We start from the raw sequence: 18,022 nt of genomic DNA on the forward strand, positions 1-18,022 counted from the left end.
GTCATGTGGGGCAGCCTTGAGCAATGGGAGGAGGAGAGGAGGAGAGCAGAGTCAGCCTTGCCCTCAGCCATGGCATCCTTTCCTTGCCAGCTCCATAAGCCTGGAGGGACTGAGGTAGAGGGGGTAGGGGGTGGGAATCATCCACCCCCCCCTCCCCTCCCCTAAAATTCACCCCTAAAAACGCACACACATATAAAGAGCCCAGGCCTCCAAGCAGACAGGCTTACAAAGGGGTGAGATCACTCCCAAATAAAGGCTTTGTTGGTGTGCCAGTGCCAGCGTTGCCCTCTCTGGCCTACCAAAACCTTGGCAGCTAGGTTCGGCCTGTCTGTTAGAAACAACTAGGACAGCAGTGTGAATACCTCAATGAGGAAATATAGTTTCAGGAGACGTTTCAGGCACGCAGAAGAATAAAACACAGTATTATAATAAAGAGAGAGAGAGAGGAACAGAGATGCATCTGGCCCACTAGCCTGTTTTCCTATCATGGGACTCTCCCAAAATTTAAGAGGTAGTCTGATGTATGGATGTTAGAAATGCAGCCACAAGCATAAAAGTCCAGCTTGAGTTTAAAGTAAAAAAAAAAAACTGGAGTGAACAACAACATAAAGAAGGTTACGGTAAGTAAGCCTGATGTCGCCCCAAAGCCAAAACTTTCCACATTTAACAGCCTGGATTTAAAAAAACGAGAAGAAGAAAAAAAATGGCCTATCGATGGTGTCCATGGCAACCAGATGGAGATCACGGATCACAGAGAGACAGTATAGCCTGGAGTCAAGAGGACCACCTCCTCACCAGCTCCCTGCTGTAGCCTTTAGACAACCCGCCATCAAGGTGTGAGGAAATAGCAAACAGTCAGGAGAGAGCGAGAGAGAGAAAAAAGAAGTATAATGTGCAAGCCTGCAGGTGTTTCAAATCGAGAGTATTCTCATTCCTGTTGTTCTGTTGGGTCCCTGCGAAGAGACCCGGCCTAGACAGCAGGCCAGACGTCTGCTGCACACACACACACACACACACACACACACACACACACACACACACACACACACTCTCACACACTCTCACACACACACACACACACACACACACACACACACACACACACTCTCTCCTTCTCCCTTCCTCTTCCAATTTTACAGATACAGATAGCTGCTCTGACCTCTTTTAATTTGCTCTCCCTCCTGTTAGAGGAAAGGAGGGAAGAAAAAGAAGAAGAAGAAGAAGAAAAAAAAAAAGGAGCGCTCTCTTGTTTCCTCTCCGGGACTAAACAATCCCAGTCTAATTTATTTTTTGAGGACAGAATATGTACATGTGTTAATGGGAAAGTCGAATCAAATTAACTATAATTAGTCAAACTGAGAAGTGAGCAGAGGCAGAGGTATGTTACATGGGAGACTTGGTAAATGACACCCCTCCCCGCTCTCCCCCCAAAAAACGCACACATGCACATATTTCCTCTGCCACCTGCTGCTGCACATCCAAACGACGCCACCCTCTCGTGAGCTCCGACACCCGTCACGCTCACTTCAACCCTCCTGAGCTCAGACTGTATGTGGCACGCAAACATGCAGGCGCACAAGCTCGTTGTGTTGTGACACATTTCCACCACAAAAAAAAAAACTGCATGTGAATTCTGCAAAGCGGCGGATCCTGACTCCTCTAATCTCGTCAAAACAACGTTAACAGACATCTTATGAGGTGATGCTGTAATCTGTTTGGACAGAAACTGCAGCGTGAGATTGCATGAGGATTATGAAGTCAAGCAGTGGGGGGGGCAGAGGGCGAGATGGTAAAGATGATCTGGAAATCATGCAGTGAGGAAGCAGACAACTGCTACGGCTCTCTGGGGCCCTAGTATCAAATTTGTTTGTCTTGGGCACACTGCATGTGTGCTGTAGGTGACCAGAAGTACAGATTCTAATAGATTTGCCATTTGTATCTTATCTAAAAACATCAGATTTGACCTTTAAGACAATAAAAAAAACAAATGTAGACATAAAAGGCATAGTTTAGGTATAGATGGTTTAGGTATAGATCAAAACCCTATATCCTACATTTCCCATAATGCAAATTAACAGATCCTCCATGCCAGGTAAATACCTTTTTACCTGCATGTCTTTCAAAAGTACCCACCCTCGGTTTGTAATGCGGCATTTCTGCAAAAAACAATCTGACATCATCAGGGTTATGTTTCCAGTCTTTGGAAAGCTCCCTGCAGAGCCGCATGAGACATTATACGACTGCCTCCACGGGCTGAATACTAATCTTTGTGACAAATAAACTGAACTCGATGTGTCAAATCAGTGGAGTGGCCCTTTAAAAGCCCCACCATCAACAGGTCCCTCGCCCTACCAGGAGGCTAGTTAAGATAAAACTGGCCCCGCTAATAAGGTCGAAAGCAGCATTCAATCTGTCAGTAAGCCCCGCAACATTTGTTGGCTACATTAAATTGACTTGGCTACAGCAACGGTGACATGCAGCCCACCACTGCAGTAAATCATTAGCTAAATGGCTAATTCTACAGATTAGCTCTCTTGGCAGCCGACTGGCTACACAAGTTAAAGGTGTTTTATTTTAACATTATATGATTCCATCAGTGTGACAGGGGCCATTAGGTTTAATGAATCATTTCAAGGAAGATGGATTACATGAAAACATATGAAAACAGTTGAGTATATCGCATCCAATTAGGAAATATAAACATGTAACATACAGTTAGGGTAGCAATTTTTTTAATTGAATCTGCCTGAGTAATGGTACTGCCAAAATAAAAAAAACACCAAGACCAATGTCAGTGTCACAGAAACTAATGTAAAGTCTGGTGCTATTCTGATTGAATGAGCCTGGATACTGTCCATTTTCATATGAATCATTCATGATGGTCTTAAAGACAGTTTTGGACTTTTATAATATACATTTGTTTTATAAGGAAAAAGCTGAAAAAACAAAATGCAGCTAGAAATGTAGATGAACTGAAAAGTCTGCCAGAATGGTGCATTCAAGTGCATTCATCCATCCATTGTACAGATTAGAAAAATGACTCTCCTAATCAGAAATGCAAAGCTGCAGCCAACTCTTAAGTAAGTGTGGATGTTGGAGTTCACCACCTTGAGGGCGAACCACCACAAATATATTCTCAACCTATGTAAAACACGACTACTCGCATCAGTACTGATGTGCCACTTAGCAGCTATTTTAAAAGACCAATATTACTCAGCATAATATTACTATTCTAATATTACTATAGCGTTGGCTGCATTTTATGAAACCAATACTTTGTGTTGTTTACCCACCTGCATGCTCCAGTAGCAGTTTAGCGATGTCCATGTGTTTGTTCAGCAGGGCGTCATGCAGTGGAGTGACTCCACCCACCTGGTTGTCAACCACGGGGGCGGGGTGGTGACGTAGCAAAGCCTCCACACACGCGGTGCTGCCATGATTGCACGCTTCCTGCAGAGGCGTCCAGCCTGCATGGTCTACATGGGCACACACATAAATAATGCTCACTCAATACCGAAGCTGAATAATCAATCCATAATCAAAACCATCCAGTTATTTCTTAAAGATTGATGATTTTTAAAAGTCTACTAAAGTTCAATGTTAAAGCAGTATATACAAATGTAGACCTCCCAATATATGTTGTCATGCTTGACTGCAGTGCTGTGATTAAAGATTAAAGGTTTGGAGAGACTTGCAGAGAGGGCTAACCCACAGTGTTGCAGCAAAGTTGTTGGCTATCTCTGAGCTCTGACAGCCAAAAACTTGCCTAGCAAATAAGCAAGACAAGGCTAACTTGGAGGACCTGTGCCAAAATTGTGAGAAACTGATGAGAGACACCTCGCAAAGTGATTAAACCTGAAGAAATTCTTATCAATGACTTTTCAATTGGCAAAAAAAACAAAGCACACTGACATGACGTGACTATGGCTGCTAAAAACTGATTAGCTATTAGGATATCGCCATTTAAAATTCTTGTTTAGGTTACAAAGTGACCACGTTTTATTTATAAAACAATTAAAAATCAAAAGATTAAAATTCAGCATTCATTCCAAAAAGAGTTTATGGATAGGTAAGTCAATAACACCATTTGGAGAAGCTCATAATCTGTTTTATCTGACTAAAAATGTTGACATGGGCCTCGTTTTGAGAGACAACTGCAAAGTGACAGCGGTAATTTGACCATTTAAAAACACACAGTTCTGTCTGATTATGTTTTGGACATCCTCTTGCATAAGCCCCCTCGCCCCCCCACTGCAATGCAAGTTAATTTGGGCTGCTATTAAAAAAAGGGCACTTTTAAAATCGGAGAAACCTTTGAAACAGCACAACATTTCCATAAAAAGGAGGGCAAGTCATTATATTTGACCTAAAAGGGACAAAATAAAGTCACTCTGAAATATCAAAAAGGCATTCAATTCGCTTAGCAAAGTCACCATAAAGCTATAAATCCGATCCTCCAAACCCACCCCGCTCTTTCTAGACACACCCTTTACATTTTAGCTAAAGGTTAACCTCAATGATGACGCACACACACTCCTATTCCTACTCTCCTCTTTTTTTTTTTTTTTTTGCCCAATGTTAATCGCTCTTCGAAAGCCCCGAGCAAACAGTGGGAGTGAAGTGAGATGACGGTGAGGTTACAGAGGAAAAAGGGAAAGCGAGAAAGTCTTACCTTTAACGTTGACGTCCGTGCCAGGAAGCGCCAGGATCTGAAGCACTGTTTCCACTTGGTTCCTCTTGCAAGCTCTGTGGAGGAGGGTCTCTCCTTCGACCAGGACACACAATGGACATACACACCCAAAAGAGAGAAGAGGCGGAAGAGAAGAGAGAAATCCAAAATTAGGGTGTGCCCGATGTCCTGCCCATTGTCCCCCTGCACATGGTGAACACACCAATAAAATACCACTGAAATGTCCCCAAACACCAAAAAAAAAAAAAAGAAAAAAGAGCCTGACCTAAAAAAGTACGACCCGCCAATGAGGATGCGATTTAAGAAGAGTGATGAGAAAAAGGGGGGAGATCTTTCAAGGGAAAAAAAATGGGAGGAAAAAAAAAAAATTAAAGATGGAGAGTTGAGCTAATTCGCCTCGCTCTTCTCCTCTTTTATAGACACAGAGATTTTCCACATACACCCCGAGCCCAACAAAGTTAATATCGGGGCAGTCGGCGAGTGAATGAATGTGGTGGTGAGAAAGTAGCCTCGCTTCCTGTCCGCTCGTCCCTATATTGTTACTTGAGAGGAAGTTATGGAAGACAGCCCGCGCACAAAGCCTCGAAAAGGATTCTTCACAGATCCAGGGTTCAAAAGCTCCGCTGGGCATTGCCAGTGTCACCACGTGATATTTAATCAGCAAACTACCAGTGAGCAGGCATGGAAAAGAACTCTCAAGGATTCCATTTACATTTTTAAAAACACAATTTTCTTCTTCCCTCTCCCGTTTTTTTTTTCATCTTTACCCCATCCCTCACTTTTTCCTGATACAATATTAAACCAGGAATATATTAGCGGGCCAGAGCCCCCTCTTTTCATGTATGGCTGAACTTCAGAGGGAAGTTAAAGGCCAAGCATGAGTGGCTCTGTGCTTGCCAGTATAATACAGAACTGCAAAGCCCGTAATAAATGCTTTACTAGCTCTCCCCAGGACGCCACGCCTGTACAGGGGCTCCACTCCAGCAGGCATAGAGCACACACTGGGGCAAAAAGAGGTGGAGGGGGAGGGAGGGAGGAAACAGGGAGGGCAAGAAAGGAGAAGAAGCAGTGCGGGAGAGAGTGAAAGGGTTTCCTGCATTTCAAAGCATATAAGGGAAATATTGAAAATGCTAGCTCCTATTCATCCTGGAGAATTTCTTTCTTCCAGGAGGTGTCTTTGAGGATGCAGAAGATGCATTAAATGCCATCCAGCAGTAGTAAAGAGGCTGAAGAGCAGGGTGGGGGAAAAAAAACATGGAAATGGAAAGGACTGTTTATCAAAGAATGTCTTTTATGTTCTCCTTAGAAATGTGATGCAAAGGCTGAGAAACAGAAGTTCAATTAGTTAAGTAAAAAAGTTTTGAAATGCGCACATTTGCTAGGGCTGATTATGTTTAATGAACTGATATATTCATACAGTATATAATAATATTTCTCTGCACATTCCAATTTAAAATCTCTACAAAAGACTGTTACAATGGATGGATGTTGTAGTCCAACCATCAGTGGTCATTGAGTAGGCTGCTGAGGGTTTAAAAAGTGTAATGGAATAACAATAACAATAATAATAATAATAATAATACTACATTTTATTTCATAGGCACCTTTCTGTCACCCAAGGATACCTTACAATAAATAAAATAAATAAATAAATAAAATCCTGCCAGAAATAATGCTGCCAGCTAAAGAGACAGTCAGCCAGCAGATTTTTGTTGCATAAATGCTGATATACAATATTTTGCACTAGTCAAGTAACTTTATTGCGATAAAGAGCAATTCTTTATTCAATGCAATAATTCTACCATTCTGTATTGTTATTTTGCCAATCTGATTTTCATTGTGAAAATATGTTTCACTGTGAATATAAAAAAATCATATTAATTTACATTTACAGCGGCGCTCACAGTTTGTGAGCGTAACATCAAAAGCAGACCACAGGTGGTTGTACAGTACCAAAAATGAGGTTAATCGATGAAGCAAACCAATATTTCCAATCTAAACATCAAAAACATCCAAACAGAGGGTGGAGCCCATTCCGAACTACAGTTTCCTTAATGAGTAAGCCGTACTGTGTGGCACGTCAGCGCTCTACATGGTCTGCTCTGCTATTACCGGGCTCTAAAATGCTGTGATTAAACACCCATTCCACTACACCCCATGTGTACACATCCTCGCAAATGCCAGGGCCAATCCACGCACTGTTAAATCACTTTAATGGCTCCAATTTGGACACAACGCCTCTATTATAGTGGTAATTGCATGCTCAGCATTTACAAGCACGAAAAGGATAAATCCGCCTGTCCTTTTCTATAAATCCCTCGTTTCACACTTTAATAGAAAAGTTAAAATGTATGTGTTGCTCTTTATATCCCTCAGTCTGCTTGCTACACTCCTGTAAAGTGTCACTTGGCCCGCCGATCCCTGGACCAAAAAGCCGCTGGAAGCCTGTAACAATGCTATTTGTGAGGAATGCGTTAGAAAGGTATCCTGTGCCAGTTATTGGATATATTTAAAACTATTTGAAGACTACTTCTGTCGCTGGCTCTAAGAGCAATAGTGCTACGTTAATTCCCCCAAATCAAAATTACTGCAGCTTTCAGTGCGCCTCAAAAGAATTTACTGGCATTAACGTAAGTGACCATCATTTTAAAATTCCACTGGTGAAGATTTAAATGTAGGATACCTCCATTTAATCAGTCAAAAACAACATTGGGCAGCAACAAAGTCCCTTGATGCCACTGTCTCTGCCAACAGGAAGTAATAAGAGACAAACACTGAGTGTCTCTTTAATACTAGTAAGCAAATCCTCAATATAAATAAATATAATAGCTTGCTCCGCTGTGGGTTGGTTTCTTTGGACGAAGCTTTCTGCCAAATGAACAAATGTAAATAAAAGCGATGGAAAAGCCAGCTCACAAAACCTTTTCCTCCGTCATCTTTTTACAAGACTACGGCACATAGAGGTGCAGTAGGAATGTTTCACAGTTCAGAAATAATATTCACTACCAATTACTGGTTAGAAGAACACAGATTAAAGTCCTTGAAACTCTGATAACATGACAAATATTGCTTGGAAAATTTCATCTGCTGACAGAAGACCATGTGGTGCAATCGAGACTTCTTGAACAGCCTATAATGGACCTTAAGGTGTTTCAACCAATATCTGAAAAATATGTTTAAAAAATATTTTGATAGATAAGAATGTATCATCTATTGAAGTGCTAACTTTTTTAATAGTTGGTTCTCATTGGTGGAGTTGCAGATGAAGTTGCTTGGTATATGTTTACATTCCTAAGACTAAGACTACTAGGCAGCATTGGCATGTTGACTTTCCAGATGACATGTAGCCTAAAGCAAACAGGTTTTGAGCAATGAAAAACACACAGTGGCTCTTGTTTGACAATCTACATAACGTGCAGTCGGTCTGCTTAAGATTGAAATCTTTGCTGAGCCTCCAGTAGCAAATATGGAAACTGAAAAAGAGAAGTTCATCCCAAATCCCTCTACCACTCTCAGCTACTTTGACAAAGATACCGAGGTTCCAGGAGGCGAGACAGATGCTCCAAAGCAACAAAAAAAAAAGTGCAGCATATAAGAAAGCGAGCTTACATATGTGGGTGAAAAAAAGCCTGTAAGAGAGGGGAAGGGAGAGAGAGAGAGAATGGGGTGAGCTGGGATGGGATGAGAGGGCGAGAGGGGAGGATGCTGTGCCGATGGTTCATCAAAAATTAATGCCGACCGCATCGGTATAGAGATCACGTAGTGGAAAAACAACACATGGCAACAGCCTTGAGTCTCCTGCCTCAGCCCTCCCTCCCCAACTCCCCCCTCCACTCCTTTACCCTCCACCCCTCCTTTGCACCGGCACAGGGCCTTTCTGATCAGGTGGAGGGGGGAGATATGAGCTCTGACACCTTTGAGAGTTCACACAGAGTGCCATGTCTCTAATTGCAGGAAGTTCCACCCGTGCAGCCGCTGTATATCTACAGCGCTGCCCTAATTGCTGCATTTAATATCCCTAAAATGGAGATCTGAGGCGCACTGTGAGTACTAATATGTGTTATTGTTTTGTGTGAGAAAGCCATTATTTCTGTCCATGCCGCTTCTTTATTTATCTATTACTTTTTTTAAAGAAGGTGAATAAGCGATGAGGAAAAAGCACAACAAAAAACAAATAGTGCGGTGTTACATTTCTATGCAAACACAGAACAAATAGAGGAGGAGGAGGCGTGATACGGAGGCGGTGATTCGCCTCAAAGTCTGTCCCAAACATGCGCGACAGGCTGAATTATGCAGCCAAGTTGCCCTTACAGCTGACTAGATGGAAGCGTGGTCCGATGCAAATCAATCACTCTCTCCATACATTATGTGCTCTTCATTAAACTGAAAGTGATGACAGAGCTATCATGTCCCTCTTTACTGATGACCTAGTGCAGTGCATCAGTCCATTAAAAGTCCGCTCCTTGCAAATGTGCAGCTATATTTTCAAGCAGCTCTGTGTGCGTGCATGTGTGCGCGTATGTATGTGTGTGTGTGCGCGTATGTATGTGTGTGTGTGCGCGCATGTATGTGTGTGTGTGTGTGTGTGTGTGTGTGTGTGTGTGTGTGTGTGTGTGTGTGTGTGTGTGTGTGTGTGTGTGTATATACACCTGCTGCGTTGACTCTGTTCAGACCTCTGGGGATGTTCTCTTTTTCCGGGCATGTTTCATTCACCAAAGAGCTCTGGGCACTGTATCGAGACAAAAGATGTGGTCAAAAGGGGGTTATGAGAAAAATACACATGTATGTACTAAACCTAATTCAATAAGAGATGGCCCATGATTCACATTAACAAGTCCAAAGTTTCAATGACTGTCCATTTCAGCGTGACAGCGAGGAGGGAGACCTAGTGGTACAGAAAGTGGAACGGGCATCTCTGTACTGTGAAAAGTGCCATTAGCAAATGAATCCCTAGTGGCGCTGTATCATTTCATATGAAATCTGACAATATCTGTCAAACCCCTACTGCGTTGGCCACACACACACACACACTTCACACACACCAAACCTTCCATTCCCGTCTCCAAAGCACTTTTCCTCCCACTTAACGCCTCAAACGCACAGACGGAGAATTCGATGTGAGCAAGCACATTAGGAGGAATAACTAGTAAAAGAAAGTGAAGCCTCTTCAAAGTAGTGGCGTGCTAATAGCTGTGGGCTGTCACTAGTCCTGTGAGTGGGTATGGGAGATCTGCCTGCATGAAGCCTGACAGGTGTCTTGAGTGTATACGGCTGTGCGTGTGCGCGCGCGCTGTATTGAAGCGGAGTGCCATCCGTATTACAGGGAAGAGGCTTGTTCCCTGGTAATTGGCTTGTTCAGAAGCCAGGAAGGAGCTCCCAGCAGTGAGGAGGAAACACACGTCCTGTCACGTTGCTTGTTATTAGCAGGGACAAGGCTGAGAAGAGATGAGACAAGCTCTGTATGTGTATGTGTACGTCTGTGTGTGTGTGTGTGTGTGTGTGTTTGAGGGAGTCCATAAGAGTGTCTCACATAAGGACGTAACACTTCTCATCTCAAACCACTTCACCCAAGTGTCCCCTGTCCATATAAGCTGGCAGCAGTGGAGGTTGACAGTACTTGGCTTGTATATGCCCCGGTCTCTCCTTCCCTCATGGTCTACTTTAGTAGGCCAGCATGCTGTCAGTGGCCCGGCTATCAATTCTGGGCCTGGGGCAGCGTTTTGCCCTTGGAGGCCAATTCTCAAGAAACTTGTTTGCAATAATGGAAGTAATGTAGAAGTGCATGTCGAACGCTGCCGCAAGAGGAAGCTATGCATTAAAAGGCAAGAGCTGAAAAACTTCCCCTTTCCCGGTAATCTGTCTCGATGTTAAAATATTAGTGGGGTTGATCTAGTTACAGCCTTTTTTTTTTTAAGATTATTTTTTTGGATTTTTTTTTTTTGAATGACACGCAGTAAATGTGGGATTCAATCCAGGGCCAGCTGCAGCGAGGACTGTAGCCTCCACACATGGGGCGGCCGCTTAATCCACTATGCCACCGACCGCCCCCTAGTTACAGCCTTTTCTCTATACACTATATACTGGTTTGGTCATAAAAGATGGAGCCAAAGTAATGACGTGGTGAAATGATTTGAAAAGATCAGAGCTTGATTAAGCCATCAGGAGGAAACCTTAGTTTAATTACAGCTTCCCTTCTGCTAACAGCACTCACTGTCACGCAGCCAGCCAGCAAGTCAAACGGCCATCTAAACAGTCAGTCAATCAACCCGGACTGTCAGCTTGGTATGGCTTGGATGTGTCCCCTGATGCCAGCCTGTGTGCTGCTGCAGAGCAAGCACACTCGCCATCTCTCATCTTACGACAACAGCACGCCTCAAGTTACAGTGAAGCGGCTTAATGCGTTCCAACAGCCCGAAATGAAAGATAAAGGGGTCATGCGGCTCCTCTGAACCTTCATGACCCGCCCCGGCTCTTTTCATAAATCCAACATCGAACATCTTGCCAGGATTCTGTCGTGTCTTCTACTGACAATTAAAAAAAGGCAGATACAAACAGAACTAAAACTAACACCGGCACGAAACCACACGTTTGTGCGATTTGTACTACGCTACATCCTCTAAAATAAACATCTGATTTCCTACAAATGATTTTAACCAAGTCACAGCAGCTCCAAAAAAAACAGAGAATTGTATGGAAAAAGCTTAGAGATTGAAGAGTGTGTCAAACTAAATACATGTGTTAATTGATTAAGAGTGTCAACATCACTGAAAATATGTATAACATCGCAAACGCAACCGTGAAACACGAGGAAACAAGATTTCCTTTTGGTTTCTGTCCTCAATTCATCACAGGCTTTGTCATCTTGATGTCATTCTTTCTTTTAGGGTCAAATGATTTCACATGCCCTTTGGCATTTCTTTATCTCATCCGCACAGATTGCATTGCTTGTTTGTTTTTTTCTTCTCATGTTTATGTCAAAATAAACTAAACCCTTAAAAAGTGTAACAAAGTAAGGAAGCAGTGATGCAGGGAAGAGGTGCTAAGTGCATGAACTAGTAGCCTTCGCATGAACTTACTCCCTGGTGACTCTTGCCCTTCTCCAGGCCAACTACCTGCTGGTGGAGCAGCAGATGTCTGATACGGAGTATGGAGAGTGTGTGTGTGTGTGTGTGTGTGATTGAATTCAGAGAGGGATTTAGTATGCGAGGGCAGATCAGGCGGAGACGGGGAGGGGGTTGAAGGATGAGAGCTGGTGGTCGTAAGGGAAGACACAAAGGCCTGATGGGATATCCTAGTCTGTCTATCTGTTGGCTTCCTGTCCAAATCAGACTCAGCGCTGTTGTGTGTGTGTGTGTGTGTGTGTGAGGAGGGGTCTAACCTCCCTTTGCACCCCTCCTGTCAGCCAGCACACACTGATAGGATCAGACCTGGGCATGACCCATCACATGCCAACTCCTCACGCTCCGTCTGACCTCCATTTGCCTCTCTCCAGCTTTCCCTCAGTCCCTCCATTCATGCATCTCTGCTCCTCGCCCCCACCCAACCACCCACACACACTCATCTTCTCTCCAGGTGTTCCTTTGTTCCTTTTCACTCACATTTCTCATCGGGCCTGTACATTTTCACCCGTTTTGCCTCATGCTGTCTCTACCCTTAAATCTATGAGTGGAAACCTGACAATGGAGGCAGAGTAGACTGCCGGCTGAATAGTTCTGTTATTTCAGACACACACAATGCAATAAAAAAGATACAAAAGCAAATGAGAGACAGATAATAATTTGAGAGGATAACAGACAGTGGAGGATTTTATTACACCGCCTCTGTGAAAGCTGATCAGGAACACATATGAGGTTACACACCCAAAAGAAACTAACTTTTGAGGAAGCAACAAACCACAATGATAGAGAAAGCAATGATTGGACGTGATACTGTCTCAAAAACAAGGTTAGGCAGCATGGAATGTGCAAACACTCAAGGTTTTTCCTGCCTATCTAAATCCAAGGCTCTTGGCTTAAAGTGTTTTTTTCTAACCACCTAAAAACACTGAGTCATAAGAGTGGGAACAAGTGAGAAGAGGAACAGACTTGTAATGAACTGCATAAACCACCATTTAAAACTCCCTGGCTGATCTTTAAACATAAATAAATGTACTTGTGGTTTGGTAGATTAAAATGTAGTCTAGCACTAGACACTGAAATGAGAAAGCACTTGCAGGGTCTAAAATATGAGTTTTAGACTAGACTACTGGCCCGAGTGCAGCCCGCACCACCTCTGCATGTACAGTATGTCCTCACAAGTTCTGCTTCAGGCTCTTGTGAAAACGTACCTGAGAGATTAACAGTGGTATAGACAGACAGCTGTGTGTAACTGACCTGCAGCCAATCCCCCGGCTGGTGCAGCTGTGAGAGGTGCGTCCAGGCTGACTGAGGCAAGCACCAGTGGGACTCTGAGACAAAGTCCCCAGAGCAGGCAAGTAGGACAGCACCTGTCAGGAGTCACACAAAGAGAAACACACACACACACACAAGGTTATACAGTGCCTTTTACACTGCAAGATATTTGTGTGTCTTCAGGGGACTGAGGAGGCACAAAGACACCAAGCGTGAGCGAGAAAGCCAGATGTTCTACTGCAGTGTAATGTAATGGGCAGAGCACACCAGCCATTCTTGTCTCCGTAGCAGAGAGTTGTAATAAAATCTATACTAATTTTCAAACTGCCAAGTTAATTAATGCAGAACATCTGTGTTTCATGCCGTTCTAACATAACACAAAAGCACAGCGGAAAAAAGAAAGTAATTAAAACTGGTGTACTTATCATAAACAGTAATCTAGTTAGTTTCCTCAATTACTTTCTTATTTGCTGTGTTTACAAACCTCCCTGCGTGTCTGTAGTTTATCAGAATGACTAAGGTCTTGCACGCTCTTGCCAAAAATCACTCTCAAATTGAAAGGAATTTTTTTCACAGTACATGAACTGAAAAATGGGACCCAACTGGATTGTTCAGTTCAGTTGGCTCTAGTTTGGATATGAAACCAACACAGTATCATTCGATGTCTTCATAACTTATACACAAGTAAGAGGCGCACGACTCGAATTGCAACAAAGCCTGTCATGAGTACAAGATTGATGAAAGCATAGGCGTTTCCTGTGGGTAAGTAATGGGAAATAGAGTGAAGAACAAGAAACACACACACACACACACACACACACACACACACACACACACACACACACACACACACACACACACACACACACCATTTTCTTGAGAGAGAGGGGCTCATCTCCGACTGTGAATCCATTTCTGCAGCAAAGATTCCTGAAGATGGCATCGGCCATCACCAACTTCAGTCTGGTAGAGCGAATCCTGACAACCAGCTCTGCCAGAATCACCGAAGACACATCTACAGGACAAAACACGTCATAGGCCATACTGTCAGTGTCACATACTGGTTTTAACTAAAGGAAAAGCAAGCTGACCTGGTCAGAAGATTCAACTTTTTGGGCAGCTAAAAACAGATATTCTTCTAAGACATTCTTTCCATTTGTAAAAAAAAAACCTTACCCTGGCTAATAACAGCAAAGTGCTCTGCTAGGTCTTTTAGGCCTTTTTCCACCAGGTTCTGGTTCAGTTTGAAGTGCTGCTGACACCAGAACTCCACCAACACGGAGAGGAGATCCAGCAGAGTGTCTGCCAAATGCAGCTCCTGCTTCTCATCCCTCTCACCGTAGTCCTTCAGAGAAAATAAATAACAATCACAGTTAGAGTCCAAGAGTAAGAGTAGGAGTAACTTTGTTTTTCTGATCCGACCACAAATCTGACCCAACTGGCATTTCTGCTGGCCAATGTAACACACCATCCAGCAAAGTGAGTCAGGCAAAAGTTCCACAGTATTTACCTCGACGGCAGCCTGTACCAAGAGCTGGGTTAGTTGTTTCACAGCTCGCGACAACAGCGTGCCGCGCTCCCACACAGTCCAGAAGGTTCCATACAGCAAAGATCCTGAAGCTGAAGACTGAGAGACACCAGCTCCCTCAGGCAGCAGGAAATCCCTGAGCCAGAGAGAGAACAAAAACAGTGGCATGAACTTAACTTCAGTATTTTCTGGAGCAGTGAAACTGGCTGTACGTCTAATAAAAGTGCCTGTTTTTGCCATTGATAGGATCAGAAGTCTGCCAATATTATGCAACGGGTTTATACAGAGACAGACCATTTTGTGAAAGAGTGCGATCGTTTTTGTTTAACCGGAAAGAGCAGCATTCATATCGCTGTGTTCAAATCAAACAGCCGTTTTACAATGACCTGTTTAACTCGCAACATTATAATACTTTCAAATTCGACAGAAACAAAGCTCAGCAAGACCTCGGTTTGTCTTTCCACTGTCCCAACAATCACTAAGCCTAGTTTGGTCGAAAAAAATACAGTATTATGTATTTCTTACTACTCTTACACGCCTCTGTGCTGCACCACACACCAGATAAAATGTAATGACCTGTTGAGATTTTGTGGAAAAGTCCCAAGCAAGATTGATGAGAGGCTTTGTTGATGAACAGAAAGGAGGAAATTTAAAAGAAACAAAAAAAAAGACTGCCCTATTTCCCACACTACATATCTAAGCTCTTACCCAGTGGTGAGAGAGTGGAGTTCCCCTTGGAAGAGCTTTAGGACAAATGCCAGGAGGTCACAATGAAAATGTAACAATGTTGGCAGGGCAGGTCCAGGGAGCGGGTGACAAGTGACCTCACCAGACAGGCAGTAACTGAATGAATACAGACGAAAAGAAAGGGTGCATTGATAAAATGATTGTCTCTGTTTGCAAACATTTAACGCGCAATCACAAATGTAGAATCTGGCCATCTCGTGTGACAGCAGGTTTACCTGATGGCTGTCTCCAGAAAAGGCCACAGGCCCGTCTTACATCGAGGACACTGCAACACTTGGGTGAAATATTTTTTCACTCTTCTGGTGGCGAGCCAGGGAGGGTTGGTGATAAGCAGATTATACATGACCTGCTGGAAAGTCTTCAGGAACACAGTTGTGGCGTTTCCCTGTGATATAATAAAGAGACAACAACTGAAGTTGGAGAATATTTAGCCAAATGACCTAAAACAAATGCCAACAGCTACTTTCAACAAACTACAAAAAAAGAAAAAAAAAAGTAATGAAACATGTTCTACTTCCATGCAACCCCTGAGGCTCTTACAGCAGCAGGTGGAGATTTCTACAGTCTGGTAATTCTGGTCCTACCTGCTGTGCGTATTCTAAAAGGGAGACCAGGTACGGCGCTGGTGGCAATAGGCCTGGGAACACAGCACTCCTGATTGAGTCCAAGGCTTCAATGAAGAGCCCGCACTCTATCATACTACCAACATTTCTGAAGTCTGTTTCTGTTGCCTGGAGGAATAAAAATACAATGATGAAACGTGAGAGTTATATGGGAAAGGAGGAGAAAACACTGCACTCAAAGAGATGGACGGGGGAAAGAGGAGGAAAAAAAAAAAGCAAGGGCAGAAGGGTAATGGAAATAGGAAGAGAATGGGCATCAAAAGTTCCTGGGGGTCATTTTTGACTGTCTGTTATTGGCAAATAGCATATGGATTCACAAAGTAGAGAATGGAAATACACGAGCACTTATAATAGCAATCTGATGGAGATCCACTTGGGTAAGGCATGGACAGGACAGTGGAGAGTATCGTTAATGGGCCTGCCAATCAAAACTCTCAGATCAGCTGACAGTGGTGGTTAAATTGGTGACCGGAGTATGATGCGCCCTTGCTCTAGATGTCACTTTCCATTGAAATGATGACATAAAGGAAATTGAATGACCTGATCTTCTTGATGAAACACATAGTTATTTTAGAAATGTAAGATAGTGTGTGTGTGTATATGTGTGTGTTGGGGGTGGGTATGTATATCTACCTGTGACTGTGGCCGGTATGGGTCACGGTAACCCAGAAATTCAAGGAAGAACAGTCGAGGTCGGCCCTGTAGCACAAAAAAACAAAAAACCCATCAATGTCAAATACATCCAACGAAAAAGGTCATTGAATAGACCAACTCAAAGTTTATTTTTATTATGACTAGAAACTATTCTCTCTATTCTAACTATTCTTCTCTGCAACAAACAAACACACCTCCTGTTTGATCACGTAGTCCCTGAGCTCTGTCTCCAGCTTAGAGAGGTCAACAAAACCGGCCTTCTTCCTCTCTGTTAGTTCATCATCCGTTATGTTGAACTTCATATCCGCACAATTACTCTATCAAAGAAAGAAAAGACAAGACAGTTTTGGACTTTTAGTCACATATTCAAGCCAATATTCCTACATTTAAAAAAAAGGTCCAGTGTGTAAGATTGGGTGCTGCTATTTTGGGAAGAAGGCAGACATGGAGTATAATATTCATAACTATGTTTTTATGCATGTTTAATCACCTGAAAATACGAATATTTTTGGTTTTGTTACTTTAAAATGAGCTTTTTATATCCACAGCATGTTTCTACAGTGACCCAGGAGAGAAATATACGAAATACTGACTGTAAACAGGGCCTTTCAAGTGTTGTTTCTCCTTTACACTGGTGTTGCAATCGAATGATTACAACACTACACACTGAACCTTTTAAAGACACGTGCATCCATTTTCCAAAACTGGCTTCAAAAATTATTCTGACTTACCCCAAAGAGGTGCTGGACAATGTGGGTTACAGGGTAGCAGGGAGCATTGTGGGATTTTGAGGCCTCTGTGATGGGTTTAGCCATGACATGTGTGACAGAGGCATGAGAGGGAGGAGGCCAGTGGTATACTTTGGCCCTGCCTGCTTTCAGGAGCCTGAGAAAGATTAAAAAACATGATTAGTGACATATGCCACATTATGATGGATTGTTGTATCTCTGTGTGACTCCTCACCGTTTGAACATGGCCCTGCGAGTGGGCTCTTGGACCATGAGGAGGACCCTCCAACCCTGAAAGGCGCCTTTTAGTCTCCCACTGGCCACCTTCTCCCTCCACTGCCTGACAGGGTAGAAGGCAGATGTGGTACATGTGGAAATGGCAACTTCATAGGGTCCTTCTGCGAGCCAGGAACCATTCTTAACACTGTCCAACACATAGTCTGGAGTCACAACCCACTTTCCTGGTGGAGAGAGGGCAGCAGCAGCAGCAACAGGGTTTGAAAATGGTCGACACATTAATCAGTGATGAAAATAATCAGATGTGAATTATTTTTACACTGACCTGCAGCACAGGCAGCCAAAAACTTCTCGCTGGACAAAACCTGAGGGATTATGAGATGGGTGCTGCAGTGCTGATAGACCTAGAAGATGGACGCAGCATC

At 43.3% G+C, this 18,022-nt stretch overlaps 1 protein-coding gene across 1 annotated transcript in view; it reads right to left on the reverse strand.

The window, feature by feature from the left end:
- The window catches only part of slf1 (SMC5-SMC6 complex localization factor 1), a 29,396-nt gene that overhangs the window by 10,506 nt on the left and 868 nt on the right, over window positions 1–18,022 (reverse strand). The window contains exons 3-17 of the mRNA XM_027277654.1: window positions 17,923–18,001; window positions 17,596–17,821; window positions 17,364–17,517; window positions 16,827–16,949; window positions 16,612–16,677; window positions 15,940–16,086; window positions 15,571–15,740; window positions 15,317–15,451; window positions 14,591–14,744; window positions 14,257–14,425; window positions 13,950–14,095; window positions 13,063–13,175; window positions 9,340–9,419; window positions 4,673–4,765; window positions 3,294–3,476 (exon numbers count right to left, since the gene is read on the reverse strand). Coding sequence (XP_027133455.1) covers window positions 3,294–3,476; window positions 4,673–4,765; window positions 9,340–9,419; window positions 13,063–13,175; window positions 13,950–14,095; window positions 14,257–14,425; window positions 14,591–14,744; window positions 15,317–15,451; window positions 15,571–15,740; window positions 15,940–16,086; window positions 16,612–16,677; window positions 16,827–16,949; window positions 17,364–17,517; window positions 17,596–17,821; window positions 17,923–18,001 — 2,038 coding nt within the window. The remainder of the gene's footprint in view (window positions 1–3,293; window positions 3,477–4,672; window positions 4,766–9,339; window positions 9,420–13,062; window positions 13,176–13,949; window positions 14,096–14,256; window positions 14,426–14,590; window positions 14,745–15,316; window positions 15,452–15,570; window positions 15,741–15,939; window positions 16,087–16,611; window positions 16,678–16,826; window positions 16,950–17,363; window positions 17,518–17,595; window positions 17,822–17,922; window positions 18,002–18,022) is intronic.

This window comes from Larimichthys crocea, chromosome III (genome assembly GCF_000972845.2).
Source record: "Larimichthys crocea isolate SSNF chromosome III, L_crocea_2.0, whole genome shotgun sequence".
Classification (NCBI taxonomy): Eukaryota; Metazoa; Chordata; class Actinopteri; family Sciaenidae; genus Larimichthys; species Larimichthys crocea.